We start from the raw sequence: 16,000 nt of genomic DNA on the forward strand, positions 1-16,000 counted from the left end.
CCGAAAACCACTCCCGCTCCCCCACCAAAGAAAACCACCCCAATCCCCTTCCCCACCACAATTAAATCTCCCTACCTCCCCCCACTACCGAAAACAACCCCCTCCCCACCCCTAACAAAAACAACCCCTCTCCCCTCCGTCCCTAAATGATGTGCTTGTTTTCCTAAACGGGTGTCTCAAAATGATGTGCCTGTTTCTATTTTTAGTTTTTGTATAATTACCTACATACCCTCACTTAATACCTTTTAATCTACTTAAATACCCTAAATGCCCTTTAAATTTGGTGCCCACATGCACTACTTGCACAAACCAACGATTACATTATTGTATTCACAAAAAAATCAAAATATATTACTCTTTGTTACTATTCTTAATGTACTTACATGATTATATACATACTTCACTTTCCCTGATTTTTGCAAAATATTAGAAACGGACACATCATTTAGGGATGGAATGAGTAATAAAATACACACGACATAATTGCAAACCCTGAGAATCTGCCTCAGAATCATGACTTGTCTGTTTTTTGATGGGCAAAGAGGTCAACGGCTTGCATTGAGGTGAGCATTTTTTTCAAAGTGAACTATATATAGTCTATTAAAGCAATATTCTTCTTTTGTGAAGTGTGTAGTAAGCACTCAAACGAAGTTGATACACAACTAAATTAACGCCTTTGATCTTTACATTTCCTTCCTATTTTCATTTTCTTACTTCATGCTATGTATTCTTCCAGGGGGGTGGGGGTGGGGTGGGGGTGAGGTGGGGTCAGAGAAGCATGGGCATCAATAGAAAAGCATCAAAGCCACTATGCAGTACGCAAAAAAGGAACTAACCCTTCAACAATCAAGTTGAGCTTCCCCTTCTGTCCTTCCACATCAGCAATAATTGCTCGTTCAACGGTATCAATACCCTGAAAATATATGTTACTGGTTAAACTAAAGAATCTAATCTTTTTGACATAACATCAAAACAGCAACAGTACCTAAAACAGCAACAGAAAATTCTCTAACCTACCTTGACAACAATAGTGGAGAGCTTATTTTTAAGACGGTGTAGTACAAAATGAGCAGTATGCCTATCACAATCTGGCATGACAGCCAGCTTCACATCATCCAAAACTTTAACATTCTGCAGATAATAATGCATTAAATGCATATCAAAACTATTTAAAACTGAACGAAAAAAATTCAGAAGAATTTCTTTTTACCAGTTTGTCATTCTTCCGCTTCGCCAAAGATCTTTCGATATTATCCTTGACAGTATAGGCATTTATACACAGTCGTAAAGCATTAATTTTTTTCATGTCAAGTTTAACAACGACAGAGGCTCTAATTGAAGTCATAACAAGCTTTATGCTCTTCGCAACCTACAAAACAAAAGAAGATGAAAAGTTATAAGGTAAAACCAAAAAAAAAAAAAAGTAAACCGACACAGAAACTGGACCCACAAAAGGAGACATTGGATGGACTTTGTTACAACGGTATAAATAGCACACCCACCAAGGATGTAGGAGTCGAGAGCTCTTTTGGGCTACGGCGAGGAATTTTAGCAGAGTTGGAAGAGAGGATTAAGAAGCAAACTAAAGCACACAAGGTGTATAGGGATTGTAACATGAACTTACAGGTCTGTGATCTGTTAAATGCAGAATGTGGTGAATAAAATACAGAGCTGATCCATAGCTCTTTCACAAGTGATGATAGCAACCTTATCCTAGCTACGCCATTGTCTAATAGAAGACCAGAAGATTCGCTTTTCTGGAATTTTACAAAGGATGGCACATACTCGGTGAAGTTTGGGTATTGGCTTGTGAAAGAGGGGTTTCATAACAATGTGGGAGTTGTGGAAGTTGAGGTAGTCAGGAAGAGTATATGGAGAATCGAAGGCCCTCCAAAAATCTGACATTTTCTATGGAGAGCGTGCAAAGGCTTCATGGCTGTAAAGGAGAGGCTTAAATTCCGGCACATTGTGCAAGATGAGTGCTGCCCTATATGCTATGCGAGAAGTGAGACAGTGATTCACTCGTTGTTTAAATGTTTGTATGCAAAACCAATCTGGGAACACTGTGAGTTTGTGTCTACAATACATGAAGCTCCCTCATCTAATTTCTGTGATAGATGGGTGTGGCTGACATCTAAGTTAGAACGCAATGAATTGCGAACTGCTGCTATTTTAATGTCGGCTGCTTGGTCTTGCCGCAATAAGAGAGTATATGAGCATGTTGATGTGAATGCCTTCCAGATTGCTACTGGTATGATCAGAATGTTTGATGAGTATAGGAGCTATTTAGCTAAAGTGGGGGTTGGAAGCACAAACAATGTTGCTACAAACAATAATCTATCCTGGAAGTGTCCTGCTTTTGGTATTTACAAGATCAATGCTGATACCCATTGCGTGGAAGGAGTTAAGGTGGGTTTGGGTGTGGTGATCTGAGACTGGGAAGGCAAGATTATTCTTGCTGCTATAAGAAGAGCTCATCCAACTACCATTGAGAATGCTGAAGCAATGGCAGTAAGGTTTGGAATTCAACTTGCAAGAAGGTTTGGCTATGAGATGATTTCAGTGGAGAGTGATGCGTCTAATGTTAAGAAGGACGTGACAAGTGTGAAGCAGAGTTATAACCATACTCAACTGATTATTGATGATATTAAACAAGCTAGCACTTCTTTTAATTTCTTTGACTTATCTTAGATTCCTAGAGCCTGTAATACCGTTGCTCACCTTGTGGCTAGGTGGGATACGGGTAAAAATGTGGAGTATATTTGTATAAACTCATTTCCCCAAAGCTTAACAACTTAAGTGGAACTTGACTTGAATAATAATATTGTGCTAAGCGTTTTTTTTTTTTTTCTTTTTTTAAAAACAAGGTGTATAGGGATTGTTTTTACACCCAAATTTATGATATAGTAAATGCAGCTCAAACCTACACAGAAGCTCTAGAGCCGCTCTATTGCCTCTAGGAAGCTTTATCCTTATTAAGCACAACAAGGTAGTGGTAGCACGAGAAAAAGCATTTAGAAGGTGACATGAATAACAAAATAATTTACAAGATAGATACTTATTTATTTTTATTCTTTTACAATACATGCATTTCAAATGAACCCCCCCCCCCCCCTTCTTTTTTTTTTGTTCTTTTTGTATATTTCAAAAACTTCTTTCTAAGGATTTTCCTACTAATAGTATAATTTTGGGACAAATTTAACTTTAAATTATTTTCAAATTCTGATTATTTATGTAATAAATGCAAAGTTATTTATGTTTTCTACTATTTCAAATTGTATTAATTGCACAATAATTATTGCTTTCCACTATCCCAAATTGGACTCCTATTTTCTTTTTTTCGATTCTTTTTTAATATGATATGGGAACATTGCCTGTCTTCAATGTTTTCATTGGTTCTTTCCTCATTTTTTAATAAAAACAAAAGAAAGCAAAAGGGAGTAATTTCTAAACATCATTTCTTAAAAAGAATAAAATAGTACACCGTAGATATTTACATACCTGGCCCAACAATGTCTTTTCAATTTGACCCTTTACAGTTTCCGCAATCTCCATTGAAGTATCATTCTCAAGTTTTGCCATGATAATTGGTGTGCTTATCTTTTTGCTTGCATTCATAATTTCTTTGATACGAGGAACTCCAAGGGTAACGTCTACAAAAGTTAAGGATCAAGCCACATACAAAATAAATTAGGTAGCCTTCTTCATCTTCTTTTGCTACGTTTTCAATTTATATGGGGGATAGAGGTTAAGATTGAAATTGAGGATTGGGTGAATGAAGAGGATAAAATGAAACTTTCAACAGTGGACACATACTCATGCTGGCAACCCCAGCAAAATGAAAAGTTTTCAAAGTCATTTGCGTCCCGGGCTCTCCAATACTCTGAGCCCCAATTGCTCCGATAGCAGTTCCAGCTTCAATCCTTTTTAAACGAAGCCGAGAAATGCAAGCATCCAAGAACACCTGCACAATGTTTGACCAATAAGAAAGTTAAAAATATATATATTAGAAATGTGTGAACAGAGAAATGTGTGAAGCCAAAACAGCAATATACACCGCAGCTCCTTTTTCGTACTTTAATATTAGTACCAACAACATGGCACTTGAGACATACAGTTATACCAAACATATTTACACCCAAGTAAAAATAAAATATATGCAAATCTGACAAGCTTTGATGCTACTGTCAATAGCAGGAATTAGAAACAACACCCTGCATGTGTAGTTTTATATGAAGTACGTAATCTGCAAGATTACCAACAGAAGAGTAAACACTTCATGGTTATTTTTTCCTTGAAAGCTGTAAGCCAACATTCTATGTGAGTTCACCTTGACCATGAGACAGCCATAAATAACAACATAGATTATTGGGTTATGCTACTTTGCTAGATTTCTGGTTTAGCAATGCTATGAATAAAAAGACAATAGATATCAAGGTTACAAGGGACGAGTTTCAATTGGGTACGTGGTACAAAAACAGATATGCAGAATGTTAACTTGGGTGAATCCGTTGTAATGAGTCTGGTTTCTCTTCAAAAATCTGATAACATATTAACTATATAATGATGTAGTACCTATCTGATGATGAATAAACGAAATATAATGTACATTAAAAAGAAAAAAAATAGATAAAGGTGTAGGTCCTATTAAATTATTACAAAGAAAAAAAACTAATCGATTGTGGGTCCAAATAAATTATTTAAAGGGAAAAGAGGATAACAGAGTGCGGGGACAGAAATTTAAGCCCAAAAAAATTATTCCATTATTCGATTATCTCATTTCTCTCTCCGCTATCCTCTTGAACGGATCGACCCGTCTTCAACCTTCCCTTATCCACCCTTTTTGAAACTTCACAAAGCTTAAAGCCATTGACAATTTAACAATCTCTAAACCATAAAATAGCAAAAACATAAACTCGAGCTTTGAAATTGGGTGTCATAACTGTCATTTTGGGGTGTGTGCCTTGCTCTAGCGAAAAGTTCTAGGCTTTGAACGCTTGGCAACATAAGGCTTAAATTCTTCAATGATCGGTCTAGATCCAACAAGAGCTAAATCTCTTTGACTCAATGCATGGCCCACTCATGTGGCTCAGCCTTGCATGTCCATGCACCATAGTCAACGATCAAGTGATAGGTTTCTCGAGGTGCCCAAAAGGTGGTAACACTAGTACGAAAAGAGAACATTTAATGGAATAGGAACTAGTATAACGACCGAAAGAGGAAGGAAGATTATTTGTTTGAAAATTGGTTATAAAGATTGTTGCTATGATGGAAAAAACGGCGATACCTTCCTTTGGAACCTCAATGGTTGGCAATTTACTCCAGGTGAAATGAACAATGTAGGGTGTGGGTTACTCGTTATTTTTATCTTCCTCGCATTTGTTGGCTTCAAAGTAGTGATGATCATTGTATTAGAACTTATCAAAATGTTAAGAGAGGTGGACATCTATTTTTTGGAAAAATCTAAGTTACGAAGGCATCCTTGCGATAGAGAACTACATGAGTCAGTGAGTCACTATGATTTTTAAGACCACAAGTGTCAAAGGTAGAGGATAGTGCAGTAGTTAGGATGATTTCTTGCAATTCTTATTTGGTTCACCATCCTTCGCCAACGAGGTCCCCCACCCCTTCAAGATCTATGGATATGCTCGCCAAAGAAGAAGACCATTGATGGCTATATCACCTGATATGTGTGTTATGTCATGCCTACAGTGAGACGTGCTCATATGACTTTGTTTAGTGCGATGCCAGGTAATATTTGGAGGATGCTCTTTCATGTACAAAGGGAAAAACTAGTTCCAAGTAAAGTTTTAGATCTCTTGTATGTCAGCTTTGAAGGCTTTGGAAGAGCAAATGGGAAGAAGATATGGAGGCAAAATGCTCTTATGGCAATAATGTGGTGTTCAAGGTTTAAAGCGGAATGCATATTTTTGCAAGGGAGCCACATGATCACTGATTTGTTGTGTGATAGAATAATTCACTATGATTCTTATTAGTCTAAAGCAACAGAAAATTTAAGAGTTACATGGTTGGGGAATTCGGATGTGATTGGGCTGGTGCATAAGTTTCAAGAACAGCTTGTCCTCTGTTATTGTCCTATGGTACATACTGCTGCTATTTGCTCATTTATAAAGAGATCTTTTTTTAAATTTAAAAAAAAAAAAAAAAAAAAAAAAAAAAAAAAAAAAAAAAAAAACCTCTGATTAAATTAAGTACTACCTGCAGTTGCTGTTCAGAAACATAGCATTTTCTTTCAGATAATTTATTGAAAAAATCTAATAACTTCATCTTGAAGGCACCGGAGCAACCACCACCGGTACTCATATCATAATCTGAAAGCCTCTTATTTATGATATCAGAGATTACTGTATGAGACAGATTCATATTTCCCCTTGCAGGGCAAGTAGCCTGCACAAAGTAACTTGTTAGATCAAAGTTTCATATCTTAGATGCAACACTGGCTTGACAATCTGGAAAGCTATGAAAAAATTATACCTCCACTTTGAAACGCAACCGCTCAAAATCCAGCGGAAATCCTTCTGCCCCTTCCATTTGAGCCGGATCCATACCATCATCACCATAAAAAAACTGAACAATAGTTCCATTAGAATTTCTTACAGTCATGTCATAATGAACTGCTAGGTCCTCCAGGCATTTCATCAGTCTACGTGACATATAACCAGTGTCGGCAGTTTTCACCTGCAGCAAAGGCCATTTATTACATAAACCACTCATTACATGAATTAACGCTGCCAAAATTGAAACAACTATACATAGTAGACAAAGTAACAAAACTACAGTAAAGGAAGCGGGAAGCATAGATCTAAATCTCATTTACATATTAGATCATAAAATTAATGATTGGTATTAAATGGGAAAATACAAATTAATCTGCCAGATAAATGAATTTTTGTTAATCCGATGGCATTTTTGTAAATATATTGAAAAGGCAGGGTCATTTATTCAGTACTTTTGGTGAGCTGTCCAATTACTATTTGCCTTTTGCTTTTACTGTTTGGTGAGGAAATTACACATATACCCCTCAACTAGTACAAGAAAAAACGCATATACCCCTCCACTAGTACTTGTAAACAAAATTTGTTTATCAGGGAATTGACTGGGTATCCCTCATATTAAATAACCTTAGACATATACTCTGCATTTACCTAGCAAAATGTGAAAAGTATTTCAATAAAAAATTTCAGAGTACTCTTGTTGAACATATACTCTGTGATTTAGATTTTGGCCATGGTGTCAAAGAACTTCAAAAACAATGTACTGCCTCAATTTCATCCCAGCAAGTAATATTTAGATCCAGTCAAATTCCCATCATATAAAGTAAACTACGTTTACAAAAGCTACCATTTAACAAGTGTATACATGGAAAAATATGCTCGTATATCCTTCGCAAATTATCATACTATAACCATAAGTTTAATTGACATGATATGGTTTATATGCTGATATTTATCTCATCAAATATTTTTGTATATCTTGAATTGCTTCTGAGATCAGAAGAAACAAAGGGAGGAAAAATTAAAGGAGAGGGGACAATCCTTTATCATAGTAAGGAACTAGTAGTAATATGCCCATGTTTAGACATTCAACTTTTGTAAACAATTGGACAACAAAATTTTTGCAACGTGATCAAGAGCTATGTCATGGTTGACAGTTTGAAAACTTTCGATTTTGTAAACAGGGTGAAATAATTAGACATGCAAGCTCAAAAATAATACAGTAATCAAAACAAATAACACATTTAGTAGTTTAAACATACAGCTGTATCCACAAGGCCTTCTCTCCCTCCCATAGTATGGAAAAAAAACTCTGTAGCTGTCAAGCCGCTGTAAAAAGAATTAGCCACAAAACCCTTAGCCTGCAGAAATCAGACAATGAATTATTTCTTGGCAAAGGCATGCTCAAATCTACTACGTATTCTCTATTATCCAAACTGTCTTGACTACTTCATTAATATTTTTTATTCCACATTATCTGGCCTTTACCACTGATGACATACTTGCAGTTCTAAATACCAGTACTATAACACGTGTTTCTTTTGAACTTGTGCAGTACGTTCAATAGCACTTAAAATTGGCGTAGGAGTAAAACATACAAATACAATCATAGTATACATGCATATGCAACGGGCAGTCAGCAGAGAAATTATTAATGTATCGGACTAGACCGGTTTCAAACAAGATCCCTCATATGCAACTTTCCAAGACATGCATTTTCTTTTTTTATAAAAAATATCACAATTGAAAAAAATCTGTCTCAATGTGAACACATTAACCAGCCTATAACAGACAGACATACTGCATTGCAGGAGAAGCTTAAACACATATTTCTATAATGCATCTCTGAAATCCATTAACTCCCCATATCAAGAACATGAGGAACTCCTCAGTAACATGTGAGACGTGCGATGCTAAAACCAGATTATAACAGGATTCCATTTTCTCAAAAATCTAATCCCAATGTAACAAATAACCACAAAAGTGATGTTACTTTCCTTGGTGCCCTTTAATAATTTCCTTATCATACAAATAAGTCGCTTAACCAACATCCCAAGCATTATCCAGGCAATACCAAACTGTTTGCTTGATATAATAAGTAGCTCAACCAGCATACCTAGTTGGTCATAGGACCCTAATTTTGTTTCATTATCATATCTGAACTTATCTTAACTTATTTGATCTTATCTGAACTTATTAGCCTTTATTAGAACTTATTTTAGTTATAAATTAAACTTGGGTAGCCCTAATTAACCCTTATCACAACTAATTTTTCCTGAACTTATTAACCCTTATCTGAACTTATTAACCCTTGTCTGAACTTATTAACCCTGAAATAAGTGGAAATAAGGTGAACAGAACAGGGTCTTAGTGCACAAAAGAAGCAAAAGGTGATGCTAGATTAAAAAAATGGAGAACATAAAGTTCAATGTTCTCAATCTAAACCCTGGACTGTCAAAGTTCAGATCAATTAAATCCTCCCGTTCATTTACTTCTGTCGTAATCACAACTCATATCAATGAGCCACCCTAGCAACATAGAGTGCAGATGGCCCATAAATCAGATTATCCAACTCCTCAGCCTGCGTATCATCATAGCTGAAAACATCCCATATTAACTCTTTATATGAAGGAAAGGTTAAAGCATATTGATATGTTGGCATCTTATCCCAAAAACTTGAGTAGATTGATACAGAAAATGATCCTCTTTTGACTAATGACGTACTTAAATAATATAATTCTTCTATCCTGAAATATAAGTCCCAAATCACCCAAACAATTTTTACCTAAAAAGTTTCATTTTTCCTTTATTGACGATATAAAAGTAAATTTCCTGATTCTATCATAGTGCAAATTTCAGTAGTTAATAAGGGTGAAAAGGGAGATATCGAGGCTGCAATATAAAACTAGAAACTATTTATGCACATATGATATTAATCCCTCTTTCCCAACATAAAATATCATTTCAATCAAATTTTGTCCCTAAATAAAAGTCTCATTTTACCTTTACCTACTTTTTTATTCACTTTTAATCAACCCACCCCCGCTATCTTCTCTATTTATTCATAAACAAGTATCAAGTGTCATAATTACAAGCATTCAAAATCTATCATTGATGGAAAAAAAAAAAGAGAAGCGATGTCTATATGACAAAAAAATGTTTTCATTTTATCCCAAAACGCGGGTGACTGAATATAAATTTCCAAAATTATATCACAGAGAAAGTCTGAATACAATATCTAAAAAAAAAAAAGGAAATGAATGGAAGACGAATATTGGGTATATATATATGGATTTTTCTACATAGTAACCCTGTGGTATTCACTTTTCTAAGCTATGCCCTCCCCTTTTCAAACTTCTACACTATAACCTCAAGGTACATTCTGTGATTACGCTGTAATCTTAGCGTTAACCTTCCTTAAAAGGCAAGTGGTGCAATAATTAAAAACAGAGAAAGTATAAAATTTATTAAAAGTACATCAAATAAATTCATCAAGAACAAGATGAAACATACTTCTGGAGTCTTGGAATTTCTAGGAAAGTGTGGTAGACTGCGATCAATGAAGCCATCAGGTGCTCTGCGCCCTCCAACTGCTTGCTGACCTACACATGCAACCATTTGGCTGATATTGATTGGGGAACCTTTTGAACCACATTGTGACATGATTAATGGGCTATTCCTCCAATGTAGCTCTTTCATGCAAACCTAGAAATGTATCCATACAGATTAATCATTTTAATAAAGTTAATAATCGGCAACCAAAGGAAATGAAATATAATATTTAATCAGCTCCTTTTTAATAAGATACAAAATGAATGCAATAGTCCTATAAGGTTATAGTCGTCCACATTGGGAAGGAAAGAGTAGGCATGGTTCCTGTAGTTTGTTTAGTAAGGATATAAATTTACGTGTTGTGCATTAACTCTGCAAGTGATCAAAAGTCAATGCTTCTGGTTCCCTGACCTTGCAGGTAGACCATCGAGTGCTCTATCTCCCATGTTTATCTTTATTTGAAGGATTGTATTGGCATTGCCCTTAAACTTTCCAAACCTGAAGATAATGCCTTATCCTAGTTCAGTCCTTTGCCTGTGCTCGCCTCTCCCTGAAGCTTAAATGGACTCGAAGAGGATATATGCTAACTCATTAGTTAGAAGTATTCACTCTGTTTCGTAATAATTGCGACACTTTCCTTTTACATTCCCTACATAATGATTGCAACACTTTCTTATTTAGTAAGGACTCACTACTACTCCATCCGTGTTTAATAAGTGAAACGTATTGACTTTTTGCACTATTCATCTAATTCACTTAGACCAATGTTTGTGATTTATACATTAGAGTAAATATAGTCTAGTGAGTACTTATTGGAATCGTCTCAATGAGTAGTTTATTAATGTTCACTTGTTATAATTTTACTTATTAATAATTAAAGATATTATCAGTCAAAGTTTTGCATTGCCGTATGTGCACAAGGAAAACGTTTCATTTATAATAAACATGGAGAGAAGGAGGGAGTATTAATTTATTTCTCTCTCCTACAAACCCCACTTACACGACTTTTATATTAGTTTCTCTATCCTTTTAACAGTTAACATCCCCACTAACTAAACTTCACATTATAAAACTCCCCACCACCATATAAATTTCCTACAACTTTGTGCAATGCCATGTATTGTTATTATTACAAAGGGGTAGTATTAATGATACATTTTAGTGGACAAAAGTCGTTACCTTTCCAGCTATTTCACGAATTTCATTCAACACTTGAGTTATTTTTGCCTCTAGAGTTTGGGATGCATCACATCCGGGCATGCAAGCCAGCTCTCCCTCGTTGAAGGATTTTATTAACTCATCACATGTTTTATATCCCTTGACTATATCAGAGTGTTTTTGTTCAGCCAATTCTTTCCCTGGTTGAACATCATCAATGCCAATTGAAAACCCGTGATTACCAATCCATCTAGCACTGCAAAAATGAAATAAAAATAAATTAAATTAAATTATATATTAAGGTAACCACAATTTAAACATTCTCATCTCCAACATCTAGGAAGGGTTCCGAGCATACAAAAAACACACTGAATTGAAACTCATGAAGACTATAAGAAACAAGAAAAAAGATATTCTGGAAAAGCTAGAGCACACGACATCATATCCAGTAGGACAGTTAGCACAGTAGCCACCTTACATGACCACCAAGTAGGCAAGTAGGCAATTAAGAAGTACAAAAGCGACAAAACAAATTCATTAGCTGAACATCATAAGTCTAGCTTGAGACTTCTCACCCGACAAATGCTAGTTCTTCTGTCAATACAACATATTTTTTGATGTGAAAACATAGAGTGTCACACGCACTACAGCATTAAGATCATATGAACATCAAGTATGGTAAATTGAAATATATTTGTGAAGTGATTAAAGTCATTTATCCCGAAGGAGAACCATGTAAACAGAAATACAACAGGAGAATAAAGAGAGACAGTTGATGAATAAGATATAAACAGTTAAGCTAACCCTCTAAAAGAAATTACAATACCCCCCCCCCCCAACCCTAAAAGTTGATCTCTTATTAGAGACTTGGATTACAAGATTACAAATATAGATCTTTTTATGATTATTTCCTCTAGCCCTCCAGGAACTTCAAGGTTATATATTAAGATTATAAATCAAACATCATGTCAATGAATCAAGTCTAGTCAAGGCTGGAAGACCCAAATTACAACCAAAGATACTAGACTTGGGTTCATCCTATTGACATAACCAAGTTCAAACATCCGAACTAGAGTGAGCACGTTCACCTAAATGTTCTAAATATTAGGAATTGAGAAAAATTAGAGTTTGGCACATCAAGTTAAGGGACTTTCTATCATCATCATAAACAAGTTCAGTAACTATTGCAGAACTCATGTTGGTTTTTTAGTCTAAGTTTGAGCATGTGGAGTAACATAAAGTCAATATTGTATTGAAGGTAGCTTATTAGTTTCTGATTTCCCGCATAATTTCTTACTTAAAAATTTTCTTTAAGGATATAGATTACAATACCAAGATGTTACAAATAGTGTCAAAAATCAAAATATAAAATTAGTTTAACTATTGCATAACTCATGTTGGTTTTTTAGTCTAAGTTTGAGCATGTGAAGTAACATAAAGTCAATATTTTATTGGTAGCTTATTAGGTTCTGATTTCCCGTATAGTTTTTTATTTAAAATATTCTTAATGGGTATAGATTACAATAGATTACGACATGTTTAAACTAACCTAAATTTGTTGATAACTATCTAATGAAATATGTTAATAAAATTTAATAGTTGCATTAATTAATCTTTCAATGAATAAATATATGATAAGATCAATTTTTTTTTATTTATAAGAAAATTACATACGCATCTTATAATAATAAATCATTAATGGTATCCAAAAGTTACTTGCTTTCATATGCGTGGTAAATCTTAATATTTTTTTTTTCCTTACATATATTACTATGTAATTATAGGTGGAGATAGATACTAAAATGTAATTTAAGTTAGAATAATTTTTAGTCACTAAATCTTATCTTGTTTTCTGTAAAGTTGTAGCTCCATATTACTTTTACCATAGTATGTCTATATGATATACGTATAAGTAACACATGAATATAGATACTTGACACATCAAATAATGGAATAATATTCTAGTTGAATGTATATGGAATAAATATAATGGCTAAATAGGAAGGAATATATAAACTCATTACAAGTTTAACTCACATTTGAAATAGCGTACCAACTTTGCCAAAATCATAACAGAATTTTCTTGACCTGAAATAAAGCAAAAGAATATGCACTAGCAACATTGTTGAGCTATACCTCAGTTTTGCTAATCGATTCATGCAAGCAGCAGCAGCATGCGCATTATAGTCTCGAACAAGGACAGAGAAAAGCCCAACTTTATTGCCATTTCCTGCATTAGTTTAAAATCAATCTTTAGAGTCGTCAAGTAGTTGCAATGTCATATCTAGCAACTCTGTTATTCCTCCAAAAATCAGGATCATCCATGTATATTGAAGCCAATAAGCTGGCTTCAGAATAAAATAGCCATCCAATTTTCAAAGTGGCAATATAAATCATCAAAACTCAACTTCTTAGACGCTTGTATTACCCTTCTAAAAAAAATTGAATAGCAAACAAGTTATAGAATATGGCATCATCTTCTTAAGGATTTATTCTTTCCACATCCAAAAGCCTTCTGTGAACTTAGTTTCCCATATATGAGCTCATCTGAACTTATTGTCTTATTTTCCCTTATGAAGCCTTACATGAACTTATTGGCCTTTATCTCAATTTAGTTGTGAATTGAGCTTGGGTAAGGGTGACCCTTATTAAAGGGTTCATAACCTATTGGCCCCTTTTTAAGTATGCCTTAAACTTTTAAGCATTTAGTTAGGAATGGAGAAAGGTTAGGGATTTTTTGTATGTAAAAACTCTAGATCTGAATATATTGATGGTTTTGTTCAAAATTCATTAATAAAAGTTATGATTGAAAGCAAGAATAAGGGTTTCATACTGAAGCAATAAATTTATTAAATATTCACAGCTGGAACTCTTTTAAACTCTACATTTTAAACTTTTATTGAAAAGAAAACAGAAAATAGTATCAAATGCCATTATCAAAGCCAAATTTCTTAATCACTCTGATGTACAATTGCTACATGGAGTGATTTTCAGTCAGCTTTGGGTCTCAAATATTAAAAATACCATTTACCACCATAAGACATAAGTTCCTCATTGAGAAGCCTTAAGACTTTTTTGTTCTTTTCTAGTGTGTATATATATATTTCTCCTACTACCCTCTGTAGCTCTCAACTATTTTGTTTAACTAATTAAAATCCTAAAGTTCTTATTTGATAGATAATTATAGCTTTGCGTTTTAAATATCTAAATAACTAGAAAAAAAAGGGAGGTAGATAATTATAGCTTTGCGTTTTAAATATCTAAATAATTAGAAAAAAAAGGGAGGGGGGAGGGGGGAAGTGAGGGGAGCTAATAATCATTTAATACAAACTAAAGGAAAGGGCATCTAGTCAAAGCACTACATAATCTTTATCAATCATAAACAATCACCTTAATATGATAGTTTATTTTTCCTTCACACGTATTACATCTAAACACTCTTATTCTTAGTCCTCATAGTCCAAAAGTAGGACAAGGGAATCCTATTTCCCTAAGATGATATAAATTGTACTAGCTTAGTTTCACAATGATCTTAACATTTGCCATTTACAGAAACTAAGACAAAGGAGAGAGGGTGTGTGTGAGCAAGTAAGCGGTTTAAGAATAAGGCACATAGAGTATGGTGAATTCACTGAAATGTAAAATTATTGTGGGACACAGCATAAGATAGTAGATGGATGTGGAAAAATAGAACATGTTAACTGTGAAACGGAGGTAAGATATGATGATAACTACATAAATAAATAATCCAATAGCAAAGTTTAAAGCTGACCTAAGGTAGTTTTTCCTAGTTGCCCAGACATTAGTTCACTGTTGCGGAAGTAAACAAAACCATCGTTCGGACACATGGTTTCCTCCTTACAGTACAAAGTCATTCTATCTTCAATTTTGCGATATATCTTCTCTTTCACCATAAGATTTACAAAGACTTTCAATTGTGCATTAGGACGTAATAGAACATTAAATAATTGTTTACCCGTCCAAAGCTCAACTGGCTACAAAACAACAAAGGCGGTTAAGTCACTAAAAAATACCAAAGAAATGAAAGTTGCATCACATAATACTAGTAAGCTCCATCAATGCTCAAACACATCATTGTTCCATATAATATTCTACCTTCTCTACTTACAAAATATTATTTTTCCAGAAGAAAACGCTATTTGGATTCTCGTTCGTTAATTAGCCACAACCCACCCCCGCCAGCACCCAAAAAAGAAAAAAGAATATTAATAACTCCAACTTCCCTTTCACATCAAGCACCTATGTAGCATACTCAACACTCGCACACAGTGTTATGACACCGAGACTCTTCCCTTTGGGCCAAAGTCAGACAAAGTTTTTGTAAAATGGTTATTTCAAACACTTAATTTCGTGCGCAACACTTCTAAACTAGTCTAACCAACATTTTACAAAAATGCATTCGACATGACCTCTCTGATTGATTAAATCATTTATTTAGTTTGGGGAGCTTCACAAACCCTGTTATTGCAGACATGCTAAATAATTTTCCAGCTAGGGGGTTGTGGTAAGGAATTTAATTCTCCTTTTTATGTTATTATAACCATACTTAGTACGTAAATCTCTATATGCTTGTCCTCAAATCTTAGCCACCAAGACAAGGTAAGTGGTTTAAAGCTATCTGGGATAAAAACAGTGCACCTACCTTGCATCATTAGGGATACCCTATGAGGGGTATTTCACGCGGTTTTTCCATCATACGTGGTACATTCAGCATGTGTATATTATACTACTGTTGATTTTTTCAGATTATTCTT

At 34.5% G+C, this 16,000-nt stretch overlaps 1 protein-coding gene across 4 annotated transcripts in view; it reads right to left on the reverse strand.

The window, feature by feature from the left end:
- LOC110700931 (DNA-directed RNA polymerase III subunit 1-like) overlaps positions 1-16,000 on the reverse strand; it is a 44,044-nt gene that overhangs the window by 14,530 nt on the left and 13,514 nt on the right. For all 4 annotated transcript variants that reach the window (XM_021878499.1, XM_021878497.1, XM_021878498.1 and 1 more), the window contains 12 exons: positions 14,998-15,220; positions 13,362-13,455; positions 11,247-11,481; positions 10,029-10,220; positions 7,778-7,876; positions 6,496-6,699; positions 6,220-6,408; positions 3,817-3,964; positions 3,502-3,653; positions 1,211-1,369; positions 1,018-1,131; positions 837-913 (listed from right to left, as the gene is read on the reverse strand). In XM_021878499.1, the coding sequence (XP_021734191.1) occupies positions 837-913; positions 1,018-1,131; positions 1,211-1,369; positions 3,502-3,653; positions 3,817-3,964; positions 6,220-6,408; positions 6,496-6,699; positions 7,778-7,876; positions 10,029-10,220; positions 11,247-11,481; positions 13,362-13,455; positions 14,998-15,220 (1,886 nt within the window). The remainder of the gene's footprint in view (positions 1-836; positions 914-1,017; positions 1,132-1,210; positions 1,370-3,501; positions 3,654-3,816; positions 3,965-6,219; positions 6,409-6,495; positions 6,700-7,777; positions 7,877-10,028; positions 10,221-11,246; positions 11,482-13,361; positions 13,456-14,997; positions 15,221-16,000) is intronic.

This window comes from Chenopodium quinoa, unplaced genomic scaffold (genome assembly GCF_001683475.1).
Source record: "Chenopodium quinoa cultivar QQ74 unplaced genomic scaffold, ASM168347v1, whole genome shotgun sequence".
In the NCBI taxonomy this organism is placed as follows: domain Eukaryota; kingdom Viridiplantae; phylum Streptophyta; class Magnoliopsida; order Caryophyllales; family Amaranthaceae; genus Chenopodium; species Chenopodium quinoa.